Source organism: Stegostoma tigrinum, chromosome 20, assembly GCF_030684315.1.
Source record: "Stegostoma tigrinum isolate sSteTig4 chromosome 20, sSteTig4.hap1, whole genome shotgun sequence".
Taxonomy (NCBI): Eukaryota; Metazoa; Chordata; class Chondrichthyes; order Orectolobiformes; family Stegostomatidae; genus Stegostoma; species Stegostoma tigrinum.
The window spans coordinates 46601491-46617514 of NC_081373.1; the positions used below are offsets into that span (position 1 = coordinate 46601491).

Here is a 16024-nt window from a genome sequence, read left to right on the forward strand (position 1 = left end):
GAAAATAGAATTCATAGAAGCATGCAACTTGGAAACAAGTCCTTCAATATTGGGAACAAAAGTTCTGAGGAAGGGTCACTGGACCTAAAATGTTAACATTTTTTTCTTCACAGATGCTGCCAGACCTGCTGAGCTTTTCCAGCAACTTTTGTTTTTCTTTCTTCAATATTGGGCATCATTCTTGAAGACGGAAACTGATTTGTTAGGTTATAAATGAAGCACTCTACGTGTAACAAAATTGAATTTGAGCAAAACTTGAAAGATGCCTATTTCCGTCAACTCACTGTGACTCCCTTCTGGATATTTAGCAGAATTTGTCAAATAAAACTGCAACTTTGTGCTCCAGCATCCTGCATCTTTTTGGAGCAGGCCTGATGATCGCCCAGATGGAGATATTTGAATTTTGGGGTATTGGACGTTGCTGGCTGAAGTGGATCTTTCACCCAATGGATATGTGAAGATTAAGTTGGACTTCTTTTTTAAGACATATACTTAGAACTTAGAAAATATATTTTTATCATATGTTTGAGCCTAGGCTTGAAAGGTGAAAGGATGTTGTTTATTTCTAGATAAAATCTTCACACTTGTTGTTGTAGCAGCCTGCAATGTCTGGGTTTAACTTGCTCAATAATATTTATATGAATGTTTCCATTGACCTGCCTGTATTCCTCCTGCCAGTCAATGTCACTCAGGCCTGAAGTACCACAGTTCTTCAGTGGAAATCCAAAGTCTGGTCGTGTCAGTAGACTAGCACAACAACATGAGCTAGTACTTTTGAACCCTTTGATAAAGTAATAACCCTCTGTGCAACCACTTTTTGAAAATCTTGTTCTTGATAAGTTAGCTTTGTAACTGATTAAATACCATCTTATTATCACAGAGCAGTAAATATTGAAGGCAACTCCTGAGGAGTCACATACTCTTTAGAATTTGCACAGATGTACAATTGTGTAACTGAGGACCTTATCTCATCTGATTATATTGCAAGTTTCATAAACCGTTTGATTAAAAGAAACCCTTGGCATCCAGATAAGAGTAATCTAATTTTTACAATCCATTTTTATTATGTCTGTATGAAACACTACGATGGCTAACATTTTAATCCTTTCATATCCTGGATGTACTCATTTATTTGTGATCATATTTTGAGGCTGCAGACAAATTTGCTTGTTTTCTCTCAAGCACAGTGAGAATGATACTTGTGTTTAGACTTTGAATTTGATATGTAGACAAGTGAAACGAAAATCAAGTGTTTAATTTTTTAAAAAATTCTGGATGGAACAACAAATGAAATTGCAATTAAAAGGAAATACAATGAAGCGGACAGTATAGTGTCTCCAAAGAAGATATGGAGTCATACAGCTTGGAATATGCAGGAATAACTTGTATTTCAAGCTCAGCTTTGCAGTGTGTTAGATTTTTGGTAATATTGCTGAAACCTTGGTGTTCTGCAACACTAATGGATGAACACAGACTTATAAGGTTGCTGTTTTTCTGAGCCTCTCGTTTGTCAACGTTAAGATAGCGAAGGAGATGGCAACATAAATAGAAGGAAAGCCAGAGGCTTGAGTTGATTTACTGTATTCCATTTTCAGATACTGCAGTCAAGCTGCTCTGTCAGTGAGCTGGCACTGCTTCTGTCTCTTGTCTTGTGATCTCTGTTATGAGCCCTCATTCCCCTCACTGTCCATCACTGGGGCACGTCATCTAGAGCTTCTTGGTAGATTTTAATCGTTCTCTTGCGCAGGTTGCATGGATATTTCAGTGGCCATTCAGTAGCCAGTTTTTTTTTTAAAACCCATATAGGTCCCTTATATTTAGGGTAAATGATGTTTCAAATATCTTTCCTGAACTCGTTAAACACTGACTTGTGCTTTGGTTTAGTGACATATTTTGACAGTGCTGTTCCAACAAAATAAGGTTTAATGCATTCCAAAGGCCAGGTTTAGATGTTGAATTGCTTTGCTCAAGGTTCCAGTGGATGGTTTAAGTTATTTTCACGGAATGTTTCACTGAGTGTTTCGCTGGGTGTTAATGCAGCTACATTTACCTAATTTACAAGTAAGCTAGTATCAATGATTTTAAATTCTACTTTTCCAATAAGGTTACGGAGGCTTCATGTTAAATTCCGACGCGTTTCAATATCGGTAAACACTATCCATGGTATGATACCAGAAGCAGTAAGGCACAATTAAAGAAAAACAGACAATAGAAGGATGGTTGAAATCCTGGCAATAATTGAAGATAAAGGCATGCCAACAATAGCAAACCATCTCAGAGTACAAAATAATTCATAGAATTTCATATGTGGAGAGATGAAATATCCATATCTTGCATATTGTTGATGCTCTCTGTGAAGAAAATCTCCCTTGGCTGTCTAAGTCATTTCTAAATTGTGTTTACCTAATGCCTGATATCCAATCACAGGATATAGTTTGTCCAAAAGGTCTCGTCAACTTTTCAGGGCAAGTCATGAACATCCTAACTTCGTGACACCAAGAAATTCACAAAGTTTCACATAAAGTAAAGAATGTGTGCTAGCATTGTGAAGCAGCTGAAGCAGTGACCTCTCTGGTTTATTTCTATTTGATGTTGAGAGACCAGCAGCAAATAACACAAACTCACACGTGTGATAATATCTTTTTGCTTAAGATTGCAATGTAGACCTTAGCAATGTACTTGCTCAATGAACTCAGTTTAACAACTTGATTATGCAACATCTGATCATAGTTTTAAGAAGATTGCAATTAAATTAGTGTGGTTTTAAAAATAGCAAAGCTGAGTTCAATTTGGTCTTAATTCACTCCGTCTTAGAAATCTAAGTGGTTCTTTCATCTAGCTATGAATATATGCATTTTGATCTTTTCGAGCAGATGTTTCTTTTATCATTGGTAACCTACTAAATTACCCCCTTCCAAAGGAATAGCTGAAAGACCGCAGTATCAACTGTTGATGAGTCTCAAATCATGCAGTTATTACTCACTGACATCTAATCAGTTTCAGTACTGCGTGCAGTCGCCTGATAGCAAATCTTCAATATATCATCAAGAGCTGAAACCCAGAACACAGTGTTACCTGCAGCTGGAGTAAACTGTTCATAGTTAAGGTAAGAATCTTATTGATTAAGCTGGATGGATGTAACAGGCTAATGGTTTTGGGTCAAATTGTTGAGCCTAATTCTGACCTGCAAATGAGTCTGACTGGGCAAAAGTGAAGCAAGTCATTAGAAGACGACTCATTTGATAAAATGCGACATCCAAGGTTATTGTAGAAAATGAAAGCTCATGGTGCAGGGGTAATATACTGGCATGGATAGAAGATTGGGCGGCTAAGAGAAAGCAGAGATTAGGCATAAATGGATCATTTTCAGGTTGGCAAGATACAATGAGTAGGGTGTCACAAGGATTGGTGCTGAGTCCTCAACTTTTGCACTTGTATAAATTACTTAAAGGAAGACTTGGAAGGTAAGGTTGTCAAGTTTGCTAATTGCAAAAACATAGACAAGTGCACTATGAAGAGGGCATCATTAAGCTGTGAAAATATATTGACATGTTAAGTGAGTGGGCAAAGGTCTGGTAAATAGAGTATAAAGAATGAAAATGTGGATTTGTCCATTTTGGCAGGAAGAATTAAAAAAAATATCAAAATGGTGAGCTGTGTTCATCCAGCCTCACATTTTATTATCTCAAAATGGTGAGCGATTACATTACTCTGAGATGCAGAGGGATCAAGGCATCTTGGTACATTGATAATGACAGCTGAGTATGCAAGCACAGCAAGTAATGGGGTAAAGTTAATAGAACGTTATCGTTTATTGGGAGGGGGAACTGAATGCAGAGTTATACAGGGTAGTAGTGAGACCGCATCTGGAGTTCTGTGTGTGTATTAGCCTCCTTATTTAAGGAAGGAAGTCATTCCATAAAGTTTACTCGAGTAATACTTGGAAAGTGTAGGTTTTCTTATAAGGAAATACTGGACAGCAGGCATGAATCTGCTGAAGTTTAGAAATGTAAGAAATGACTGATAAAACCTATATGATCCTGAGGGTTATGGAAATGGTAGATGGAAAAATCAAAGTCTAGGATACTTTATTTAAGAATCGGGCATCACTGAGTTTTTTTTAATCATAGACCCAAAGACTTGTGATCCAAACTTCTCAGACAGTTGTTGAAAGAAATGTATTTGAATATTGGTAAAGGACATGAGATCAAATGCAGCCTAATGTCACTCTTACCTTGCCTCAGGAAATCAGCTCTTTTGTCCATGTTTGGATCAAGGCTGTATTGAGCTGAGCGGCTCTGGTGGAATCCAAACTATTGGTGCTGCCATTATGCCGAAGGTGAGAGGAAAAGTGAAAGGATGATCATGTTGAATATGGTAGCCTTGAACAAGTGAACAAAGGAAATCCTCTTGTGGTTCTGGGATGGAAGGGAAAGCTGTATGGTTTGAATAGTAGAAAATGGGCTGGACATAGTTGGGGGCCTGTGGACTATAGTTTAGGGGCGGGTTGGGGGGCAGTGTATCATCTGTTTCGGAAAAAGGAAGATACGTCACTGTGGAAGGAGGCATCATGAGGAAAGGTGCAATGGAGACAGAGAAACTGGAAGAATGGAATGGAGTCTAAGTGGGAAGCAGAGTGTGAGGGTGTGAAGTTGAGGTGGCTGTAGCATTTGGTGGGTTTCTAATAAATATTCAGGGCAGAGTAAGGTTTGGTATTGGACCACGGTATAGTTTGTTTCTACAGAATAGTTCAGGTACCGAGAGCGCCTTGCCTGCCTGGGGCGTGCTCATAAGACCATATGATAAAGCAGCAGGATTTGGCCATTCAGCCCATCGACTCTGCTGTCATTCAAAGAAATCATGACTGATGTGTTTATCAGCTCCATTATCCTGCCTTTTCTCTGTAACCCTTGATCCCCTTACCAATCAAGAACCTATCTACCTCTGTCTTAAAGACACATTCCACAGTCCTTTGTGGCAATGAATTCCAGAGAGTCACCACCCTTTGGCTGAAGAAATTCCTCCTCATCTCAGTCTAAAGTGTCGTCCCTTCACTCTGAGGCTGAGCCCTTTTATCAGATACTGTCTGTCTGGGATGAGCTCAGATACAGTGCGTGGCTCCTCTCTCTGGGAGATGCTACAGTAAAGGCACTGGATGTAGAATTTGATTCCTCCTTAGAACATTAGGCAGCTACTCAATATCAAGCAGGAGGAGAGTTCATCATAACTCAGATGACTGATCCCAAGGAAATGTCATAGAAACCATAGAGGGAATGTTGGTGGGTCATGAAGGGGGAGGGGAAGTGTTACACTGTGGACATCCCAGCTCTTTTCCAGTCACTTCTGTGTCACCGGCACTATGCACAAAGGCTAGGATATTCTTTCTGTTGTATTCAATGTTTGAGCCCTGTGCACTGGTGGGTAATATGACAGAGTATAGGGGTTTAGCAGGTTACCATCACTCTAGAACTGAAGGATACTAACCCTGTCAGTATCGCGCGCACACACCACACTTCCCCCACCCTCCCCCATCTCTGCCCTGGCACACCTTTGCGGATATGACCCTTGTTTTTCTCCCAGTCCCTGATCCACCATCAGTTCAATTCGTATTTCTTCATGATGCTGCAGAATTCTCTATGTGATGCATTTGCAATCTAACCCCAGTCCTTGGTCCAGAGTCAACATATCCTATTGGTCACTGCTCAGATCAACCACATTATGAATGGCACATCCACCGTCTCCTCTTGGTCATTAGTTATTCTAAATGACTGGGAAGCATCCTGAGAAATCACACATTGTATTTGAAACTTAAAGTTTGCTGCAAATTCTTGTCTCTTGTCATAATTTTGAGAGGGTTCGCATGTTTTGTCCATCAGAGCTGAGTCTAAAGTTGTTCTAACATGTGTACTTAAGCAACTCATGCAGAAATGTCTGCCTAGTCATCGGGAATAAAGGTGAGTTTTGATTTCCAGGATCCGGGAATTGTGACATTAATTCTGGCACTCCCACCATAGACTTGAGACAGGTCTAAAAATAGAGCAGAGACACCAATCTGCATTGATACCCTGCCCTTAATGCAGCAAAGCATTCCATAGTGCTAATCAGGAGCTGCAGCAGTCACAATTTGGCACAAAGGTGTTAGAAAATGTGATCAAATGTTTGTTTAAAGGCAAATTTTATAGAGTACCTTCGAAGTAGACAAAGACAAAGACAGAGATAGGAGACCAAGAGGGTGGAGCATGTGATTTGCATGTTCCCATAAAGGGAGGTTTATGTTAAACTGCTGTCCGTCATGATCCATCACAATCAGGGTGCAATAGATGTATATAGCTCGGTGGACAGAATAATGCAACAGCCCTACAGGTTGGCCATGTCTTGCATCACAGATATATATTTTGAGAGACAGAGACCTGTTTTCAAATTGAGAACCCACAATATTTGATAAATTTATTGTCACTCTATTACAAAATACATGAAACGTGTGTAGAGTCTCCACTCTGGTGTCATCTTAAGACACAGAAAAGTAAACCAAAACATAGAAAATAAAAGCGAAGAAATGAAGAAATAAAGGAAGTGTGTTCAACTTTACAGTCGTCCTTGCTAAATGCTCTGCCATGGGCCTGGTGGCTGTACACGTGTCCCTTTCACAGTGTTGCTGCTGCTGGTGCTAAATTCACCACAATATCATGTTACCAACACTTGTACAATGATTTGTATGCTTGCAATAGACAGAAGAATGAGACTCAGTTGGAATTTCAGATCTTCGGGTCATTGTAATTGGCTGCCATTGTGAGTGATTCTAATCAGAGATGTTCATGAGGACAGAAATAATGTTCTGGGAGGGGTGTAGGGATTGGTGAGATTACAGGAATAGATTGGTTGCAAGGCCATAGAGGGATATAGAACATTTGTCAGATAGTGATCATTACGTGATTGAGTTTCATGTAGTGTTTGTAAGAATCAAGCAAAAATTGGATACTAGAAGTTTGGATTTAAGTAAGGTAGACTTTAATGAGACGAGGCAGAGACCGTCCACAGTAAACTGGGAACAGTGGAGGGTGTTCAAAGGAACATGTAATGTTATTCAGAAGAAGCAGTTTGTATCCATGAGAAGGAAAAGCTCCACCTTACAAATAACAGTTATGTAAATCTAACAAGGTAAGGGACAGCATAAAATTAAATGAAAGAACTTACAAAAACCCAAAGAACAGTGCAATTATTCACAATATTCTTTAACAACTTAAATATCCAAATTTGCTGATGACAAAATTGGGCAGTATTGTAGACAGTGTTGGCGACAGCATAAAATACAACAGGGGGTTAGTAGAATAGATGAATGGGCAAAGCTGTGGCAGATGGATTTTAATATAAGCGAGTGTGTAATCATCAATTTCGGATCAAGAAAGGTGAGACAAGGGTATCTTTTAGAAGGCGCAATGTGAAGTACAATGGATGTCTATCAAGATTTTGGGGCTTCAAACGCATAGCTGTTTAAAATGCTGCAGTCAGGTACAGAATATAGTCAAGAAAGTGAATGGAATGCTGCCTCATATCTAAAGTGCAGGAGGATAGGAACGCAGAGATTATGCTGCAGTTATACAAAAGCTGAGTTAAACCCTATTTAGAGTACTGTGAGCATCACATCTTAGGAAGGATGTTTTGGCCCTGGAGGGGATTCGCCATAGGTTTGCTGTTGGCTATGAGGCAGGATTAGATAAATCATACCTGTTTTCTCTAGAATTTATAAGGTCAAGGGGTGATGTAATCAAGGTGTTCAGTGTATTAATAGGGAAAGACAGGGTAGATAAAGATACGTTATTGGCGCTGTTTAAAGATTCTAGGATGGGGGACATAGTCTAAGAATTAGGACCAGGCCATTCAGGAGAGATGTTAGAAAGCACTTTGACCTGAAAAGTGTGATGGAGGTTTGCAACTCAACAGTGGTTGATGCTAATTCAATTGTTACAATTAAATCAGAGAGAGACAATTTTTTTTTTATTAAGGAAGTGCATTAAGGGATGTGGGCCCAAGGCAGATATACCGAGTTAGGCCACAGATCAGTCATGATCTCATTCAATGGCAGAACAGGCTTGAAGGGCTGAACCACTCCTGTTCCCATGATCCTGTGGCATATCCGGGATCTGTAAGGCTATTCATTTTGGGGAGGCAATGATGCTCAGACAATGTCATTGGATGAGTAATGCAGAATCCCAGGATGATGTTCTGAGGACAGGCTTTTGAATCCCATCACAGCTGATGGTGATAGTTGAATTCAATTTAAAAAAATCAGGAATAAAAAGCCAGCCTATTAGCGACCATGTAACCACATCTGATTGTCGTAAAAACCCACTTGGTTACCTAATATCCTGTAAGGAAGGAAATCTGTCATTCTTTCCAGGTCTGGGCTTCACATGATTGCAGACCAACATCAATATGGTGGCTCCTAGAATCAAAATGGTGCAGAATGGCCCCTCATGCACCGGCACTTTAAATGAACATCATTAGCTAGTGACACCTTCAGCTTTCTTGCTGTACTACTACACACATTCTATGCAAATGATTTTTATGACTGATTAATCATTGCCTTAATTGCCCTCACAAAATTCTTAACAGCCCTCTGAAATGGCTGCGAGACCCAATCAATTCAAGGGTAAACAGGATTGGGCAGCAAATGCCTGGTTTGTCTGGAATGCCCACACTCCATACATGAATAAAGAAAATAGATAACCACCTGACTAATAAAGGAATCACTTTGAGAGTTTCTTTTTATCCAATCTGACTGTTGAATTAGAAACCTCAAATTTACTGAAATGATTAGCACTACTGCCTCACAGTACCAGGGACACTGGTTAGATTCCACCCTCAGGCAACTGCCTGTACAGAGTTTGTACATTCTCCCTGTCTCTTTCCTCCTGCAGTGCAAAGATGTGCAGGTTAGGTGGATTGGCCATGCTAAATTGCTCCGCGGTGTCCAGGAATGTACAGGTTAGGTGGGTCTGCCATGGGAAATGCCGGGTTAAGGGTCTAGGGTAGGGGACTGGGTCTTGGTGGAATGTTCTTTGGAAGGTCGGTATCGACTTGATGGGCTGAATAGCCTGTTTCTGTACTATAGGTATTCTATGATTCCACGAAAGTTGATGAAACCAACAAGAGCCACAGTATAGCAGAAAGAGAGAAAAGGGGGTGCCATACCTTGATTTAACAAAACATGCCCCAATAGTAAATCAGATATTGAAAAATGTTCACCATTCAGTAACAGAGTGGATGAATTCCATTACTAAACGGGCCAAATAAAGTTCAACTACTTCCACCATACTTTGGACATTCCCTTCGCATCTTTTTCAAAACAGTACTAACAGTTTTTGTGTTCCCCGAAGCACCTGTAGAATTGAGAATTTTTTTTTTAAAGACAGACTATCCCTTTTCCCCCCCCTTAATTTGTCAGGGCTGAAAAGAGCAACTCATTTTCAGCAGGGATTTTTGTTTGCCCTTCCTTAGCCTCTTTTAAGACAGGTTTATGTCTGAAAGTATGGATCAAAGTGTGATGTCTCCCTCTTTAACCCACCCAACATGTCCCACTTGAAGCTGATTTCTGAGTTCGGGACCCAGATTGGTTCATGGATGTGGGCTGTGAAATCATAGCCAGGACACTGTGGGAATGCAGAGAGGTGGGGAAGAACAGATTAGTATTTGGGCATTAGGACACAAGCAGAAGGCTACTTTTTTTATTGCCACTGTCCTTTGAACAGCGTTTTGATATTAACAAAAGAAAAGATAAATAGAAGATAATTGAGATGCAGAGTATTGGTGAGCTCATTGTTTTTCAGCTCAGCTGTTTTTCTGCTTAACTCGTAGGTGCTCCCTCAGATTAGATGCAGTTAAGAGCTCCCAGTTTGTTTTATTCACTCTCTCTCTTCCTCCTCTTGTCTTTATTCTCTCTCAAAAAGTCTGTCCCATTCTTCATGTTCCTGCAATGTCTTGGTGGTGACTTTAAAGACTGAATCCATGAGCTCCCTCCAGGGTCTAATGTTGATTCTTAAAACATCCCGTCAGCTTCAAGTGGGACACCAGGGGTAAAGGAAACAGGCAGATGGTTTAAAGACAGAGAAATTTTAAAATCCTAGAGCCCCCTCACTAGATCAGAGTCAAAATTGAGTTTGCCTTAGGAGTTTGCTATAACTTATGTAGCTGTTTATTCGATTCAAAGAGCAGTCTCTGTACAAATTACACAACTTGTTTGTACTCCAAAAGCATGATTCTTAATACAGCTGGAATTGGCACCAGCTCAACTATCGAATCAAAGACTGACCTTCAACCTACAGAAAACAGCTTGTCATCATTGTTAAAAATCAAAAAAACAGTCTCTGAGAGATGAGTTAATTCACCCTCAATACCTGGACTTGTCACTGTCTAAAATTTATTCACATTTATCCGTGTTATTTTTCCACACCAGTCTCTGTGTCAAATGGTTTGTCTTTTGTCTGGCTAAATTGTAACTGAAAATGTGTGTTTATGTCTATTTGAGCTTTTTAAGGGGTGTAGTTCATGTTGCATAGTAGTAGATTAGGAATTCCTTCTAGCCACTGATTTAAAGTGCTTTTCAATAAATAATTATTTTCTGTAAATGACAAAATCTGGTATGAATTGACTGAATAACAATCAGTCAGGAGAATCGATCATCTCCAACAGAAATTGCTAGAAAATCTTGGCAGGCCTGGCAGCATCTGTGGAGTGAAATCAGAATTAATGTTTCAAGTCCAGTGACCCCCTGTTCTAAGGAGTGTTCACTCGACCCGAAATGTTAACTCTGATTTCTCTCCACAGATGCTTCCAGACCTGATGAGCTTTTCAGCAATTTCTGTTTTTGTTTCTGATTTACAAATCTGCAGATCTTTCAGCTTTTCAATTGATTACCTTGGTGTCTTATTGGGACGGCATGTGGAACAGTGAAGTGTGATTATTTAATGCACTCTTCCCAGTTAGTCATAACATTGTTCAGTTGTACAAACTATCACTGGAAGCACATACCTTTCATTGGAACAGCTTGACTCGAGACATTTCAATAATTCAGTCTGGAAAATTGCATTGGTTACACAAATTATCAATGCGCATTGCTCAAGATGATGTGTGTAAGTATTTTTAATCAACCTGTTCAGATATATTTTGTAGCAACTCAGGAGCAAGTGGGACCTGAACCCCGGCCTCGTGCCTCAGTGGTATGTTCACAGCCGCTATATCCCAAGAACCTTGGTATCTGTAACATTAGAAAGGCAGCAACTGGTGAAAGATTTACAGAAGGTGTTAAGAAATGTATCTCAGTTCTCACAGAGCTGTGATGGCAATTGGACCTGGTTGGGTAGATTCTGGCTTGCACATCTTTTCAAGAGCTCAAACTGTTTTCTTTCTATACAGGTTTAATCTAAAGAATGAGTTCCAGAAATAAAAGAAATACCTGCTCATCCCTGACGATTGCACTAATTGTGCTGCTTGTTCTCATCACAGTGGTGGCTGCAACCTTCATTTATCTTTTCTTTGCGAAAGCTGAAAAAGCATCAACAGCTGGTAAATACCTGGATGGAGTAGAGAAACATTCCCTTTAAGGTGTTGTAGGTTTTGTCACTGAACAAAAACACAAAGCAACTTGTGCTACAAAATGGGACATTAAATGTTTGCATTAATACGCTGATTCACTAAGAGTTGATTATTTGTTATCAGCAAAATAACTAACCTGCCCATCACAAGGTATGAGTTCCCATGGAGTCTTCTACATAACATTAACCTGTAATTCCAGTCAGTGCCACTCCAACTACTCTCTGACTGTTGGAATATCTGGGCTAATGTTTTGGTTCTGTGCGTTCACATGGTCTCATGAGGCACATCCCATTTTTTCATCCTTGTTTTTATATCCATAGGTCTCTTCACAGTTGCCTCTGTTGCTCATTCTGGCCCTGTATCTGTGATAACTACCAGCTGGAGGAGGCCTGAATAGAATCTCTTGGCCACAAACATGGATCAAATCTACTGTGAAGTCATATCTAAATACCCCAATATTTATTGTTGCTGCTTTCCCTTTCCATCAGCTGTATTTACAAATAGCGGCATAGCATGATTCAGAAGATCTGTAAGGTGCCTGGAGAATGCACTGTACTGACTTACCACGTGAACATCTTAGAAAATCGGTTGGGATCCAGGGTTTTTACTTCAATTAATATCCAGTGCCTAATATGCCCTTTGAGATTCTGAATCTTGTGTTACAGAATCAATCCCACCTGAAGAACCTACAAGCTATTATCAGATTGGAGCTGGCCGTGCGGATTGCACAGGGCCAATTGCAGATGTGCCTTTGGTATGTTAATTTGTTTGAATGATTACTTGTTCATATTTTGCTTCTGCAACAATATAGATTTCACTGTACTTTTGCGCAGATTTTCAATATGATGCATGATATCTGTGCACCCTTTAGCTTCCTCTGAACACGCTGTCGGTCCTACTGTATAAGTAGTTAGGAAACATCATCCTCTGTTGGAAACAATGGCGCTTTCCTTGCATAGGTTACGATCTGAATGTGTAGTGTACACAGACATTTGTCCTCCCTTGTTCTAGATTGCTCCTCCCGAGGAATATTTTCTCTTTATCCAACCTTCAGATTTATTTTATTGTTTTAAATCTTTCTATTCGACAATAACTTAATCTTCCACAAGCCGAGTTAGCACAATATCTTAACTTCCTAAACTTGTTTTGAAAAATGCATTTGTAAGGGCACTTACACACTCTTGCAGCTTGCTGCAGCCATGTAACCTTTTACTGTAGGTTTGCTTTCAATTTAGCTTGAGAAACCATTAACTGCATTACACGAAACATAACATCACAAGTGTGCTGCTGAAATTTTGTGGATTTTCATAGATGTTATAAAAAACAGTAAGCAATAATTAGAACTGCAGTTTTTAACTTTTTAATTTTTATATCTGCAGTGCTTTGGGATGAAAGATACGGGAATTGAAATTTCTTCCAATCTTAGGGGCATAACTGGGAGTTAGTTACAGAATTGGATAAGAAGCCTGAACAAGTTAGAGTAGCAACTTGATTAGCAGCGCTAGAGAAAGAATGCTGTAAACTGTCTTATACTCTAGACCTCACTGAGAACAGAAAAGCCAGGCTGGAAAACTTTTGAAGGCTTTGAGGCTACATTTTGATAAATGTTACATGACAAATGCTAAATCTATTAAATGTTACTCCTAACTAATATCTATTTATCTCATGAACACAGGAGGAGAGGGAGAACATTGAGCAATATGTGACAGCATGGATACAGTGGTTGAATCCGGAAAGCATAGACAAATGAAATATGAATTTTTTTTAAACAGCTTTGAAAATCTACAAAATTTCAGCTGCACGCTTGTGATGTTTCAGGTGATAACAAGGAGTAGTGCTGAATGAACGTAACGGGCCAAGCAGCATCAGGAAAGCAGGAAAGCTGACATTTCGGGTCTGGGCCCTTTCTGAAGAAGTGTCCAGACCCTAATCATCAGCTTTCCTGCTCCTCTGATGCTGCTTGGCCTGCTGTGTTCATCCAGGTCTACATCTTGTCATCTCAGATTCTCCAGCATCTGCAGTTCCTACTATCTGTGATGTTTCATGTAATGTATTGAGTGGCTGTTCAATCTAAAGTGAAAGCAACCTACTGCAAATATTACATGGCTACTACAAGCCACAAGGTCTCCTTTCAAATGCATTTCTCCAAACAGGTTTTGAAAGATGATCTTATCGGAGATAGGTTTGTCTCTTGGCATAGGTGATCCCGCTGTAAGTGCATGTGTTGAGAACAAAGCTGCTGACTTTCAAGAAAGCTGTTAACATGGCCAGAACTTCTGAGGTTGCCCATCATCAGTTATAGATTATTAATAGGAGAACAGTCACTTCTTTGTATCAAGCCAAGAGATAATTCAGGTCTAATAAGAACCTCATGGTCAAAAGAAAGATGCCTTTGCAAAAGGGAGCCAGCCGGAAGACCAAGGGCAGACAACAATATGCAACTATTGTAAAGAACACAATACAAAAGAAAAGGAGGCATGCCTAACTGGGAAAAACAGTCCTTTAACTGTAAAAGGATGCATAATGTTGTGTACAAGTGTCCCATTTGGGGAAAAATAAAAACAAGACATCTGGAGAGATATCAGATGACGATTCTGATGAATACTGTATACCATACAACAGGTTGGCATTGTCAAGTCTAAAGATGGAAGATGGTTTGTTATTCTTAAAATGATTGTGTACGTGACTGATGAAAGAGCACATGAAATGAACATCAAGTGTCAGATTGCCACATCGTGCAACATCTAACGCTTTGCAGACCTGTGCAAAGTGTAAAAACTGTGAGCCAAAATGAAACCTTGATCATAATGTTAAGGCTGTACAATAGAATAAAGTTCACTGTAAATGGACAAAACAAGCTGAGAGTACAATGTAGTAGGAAGATCAAGATGTTCAGTTCCAGACAGTAGATGTTTAGCAAAATCCACTCATTTCAGCTGATGTGAGCCTAATGCTTGGATTGATCAGCCTACACATGCTGGAGGAGATTTGTAATGTTTCACAGCGCAGTAAGCCATTGCCTGGTGAACAGATTCTAGAAGATGACAGATGTTTTTGCAGATTTCAATATCTTCCTGGTGAATGTCACCTCAAAGCAGATTCAAGAGTGTGACCAACTCAGTATCAGCTGGTGAGAGTTCCTCAAGTCCAGCCTCAAAGACACGATGGAAGACCTGGAAAGGAAGGGAGTAATCGAGGCTTGGTTCCTGGAAAGCAGATAGATAGGGTGGTGAAGGAGGTTTCAGAGATAGTAGGGCCTGGAGAATCTGAGATAATAAGGTGTAGAGCTGGATGAACACAGGTCAAGCAGCATCAGAGGAGCAGGAAGGCTGACGTTTCAGGTCTAGACCATGAAGAAGGGTTCATCCAGCTCTACACCTTGTTATCTGTGGTGAAGAAGGTGTATGGCACGCTTGCCTTCATTGGTCAGAAGATTGAGTGTAGGAATTGTCCAGTTGCAGCTGGACAGGACATTGGTGAGGCCTCTTTTGGAATGCTGCATACAATATTGGTCGCCTTTCTACAGGAAAGATGCAGTTAAACTTGAAAGGGTTCAGAAAAGATGTACAAGCATGTTGCCAGGACTGGTGGGTTTGCATTATAGGGAGAAGCTGAATAGGCAGGGGCTTTTTACTGTCATGTGTATTCAAGGTAAAAATACAATGTAAAGTGTGGCACCTTCACTGTACTTACACGGCACCATTCACATTGACTTAGAATAAGGTAAGAAAAAAAAAACTTCAGAAAGTTCAACTTTCCTTCTGACTGCCACAGATCTGCTTTGGGCCTTCCAACCCTTGCCATGTCACCGTCAGCCTCTGGGGCTGCCTCACTGACCCTATCTCACTGGCCCACTCTTGATCCACCGCCATCACCGCAGGACGCAACCCACGTGTTCAGCTCCTGCTGCGTGGCTCCTGGTCGCAACCCAGCTCCTTCCCAACACCTTAGGTAAAAAGGGTGGGGGTGGATAGAATTACTACAGAGGGAGAGAAGAAGGGAACATAAAAAAAAGAAGGACAAAGAAAGAGAACTGGCAAACAGGATGGACCTCCAAATGAAGCAACTTACCCTGCCACCATCTTGGCAGGTTTTCGTTGGTGCCAGGGGAGGGTGGGTAACTGCATGGAGATTCATCAAATTATGAGGAGCATTGATAGGGTGAATAGCTATGGTCTTTTCCCCAGGGTAGGGGAGTTCAAATCTAGAGGACATAGGCTTAAGGTGAGAGAGGAAAGATTCAACAAGGATCTGAGAAGTAACTTTGTCACACAGAGGATGGTGCATGTACGGAACATTCTGCCAGGGGAAGTAATGGAGGAGGGTACAATTACAACATTTAAAAGGCATCTGAATGGGTAAATAAATAGGAAGGGTTTAGATGGACATGGGCCAAATGCGGGCAAGGGGGACAAGGTCGACGTGCATGAGT

General features: G+C 40.4%; 1 protein-coding gene across 2 annotated transcripts in view; it reads left to right on the plus strand.

Moving 5' to 3' along the window:
- Nucleotides 1-2782: 2782 nt before the first annotated feature.
- asah2 (N-acylsphingosine amidohydrolase 2) overlaps nucleotides 2783-16024 on the plus strand; it is an 84668-nt gene continuing 71426 nt past the window's right edge. For both annotated transcript variants that reach the window (XM_048551280.1, XM_048551281.1), the window contains exons 1-3: nucleotides 2783-3106; nucleotides 11413-11562; nucleotides 12258-12346. In XM_048551280.1, coding sequence (XP_048407237.1) covers nucleotides 11427-11562; nucleotides 12258-12346 — 225 coding nt within the window. In that variant the 5' untranslated portion in view covers nucleotides 2783-3106; nucleotides 11413-11426. The remainder of the gene's footprint in view (nucleotides 3107-11412; nucleotides 11563-12257; nucleotides 12347-16024) is intronic.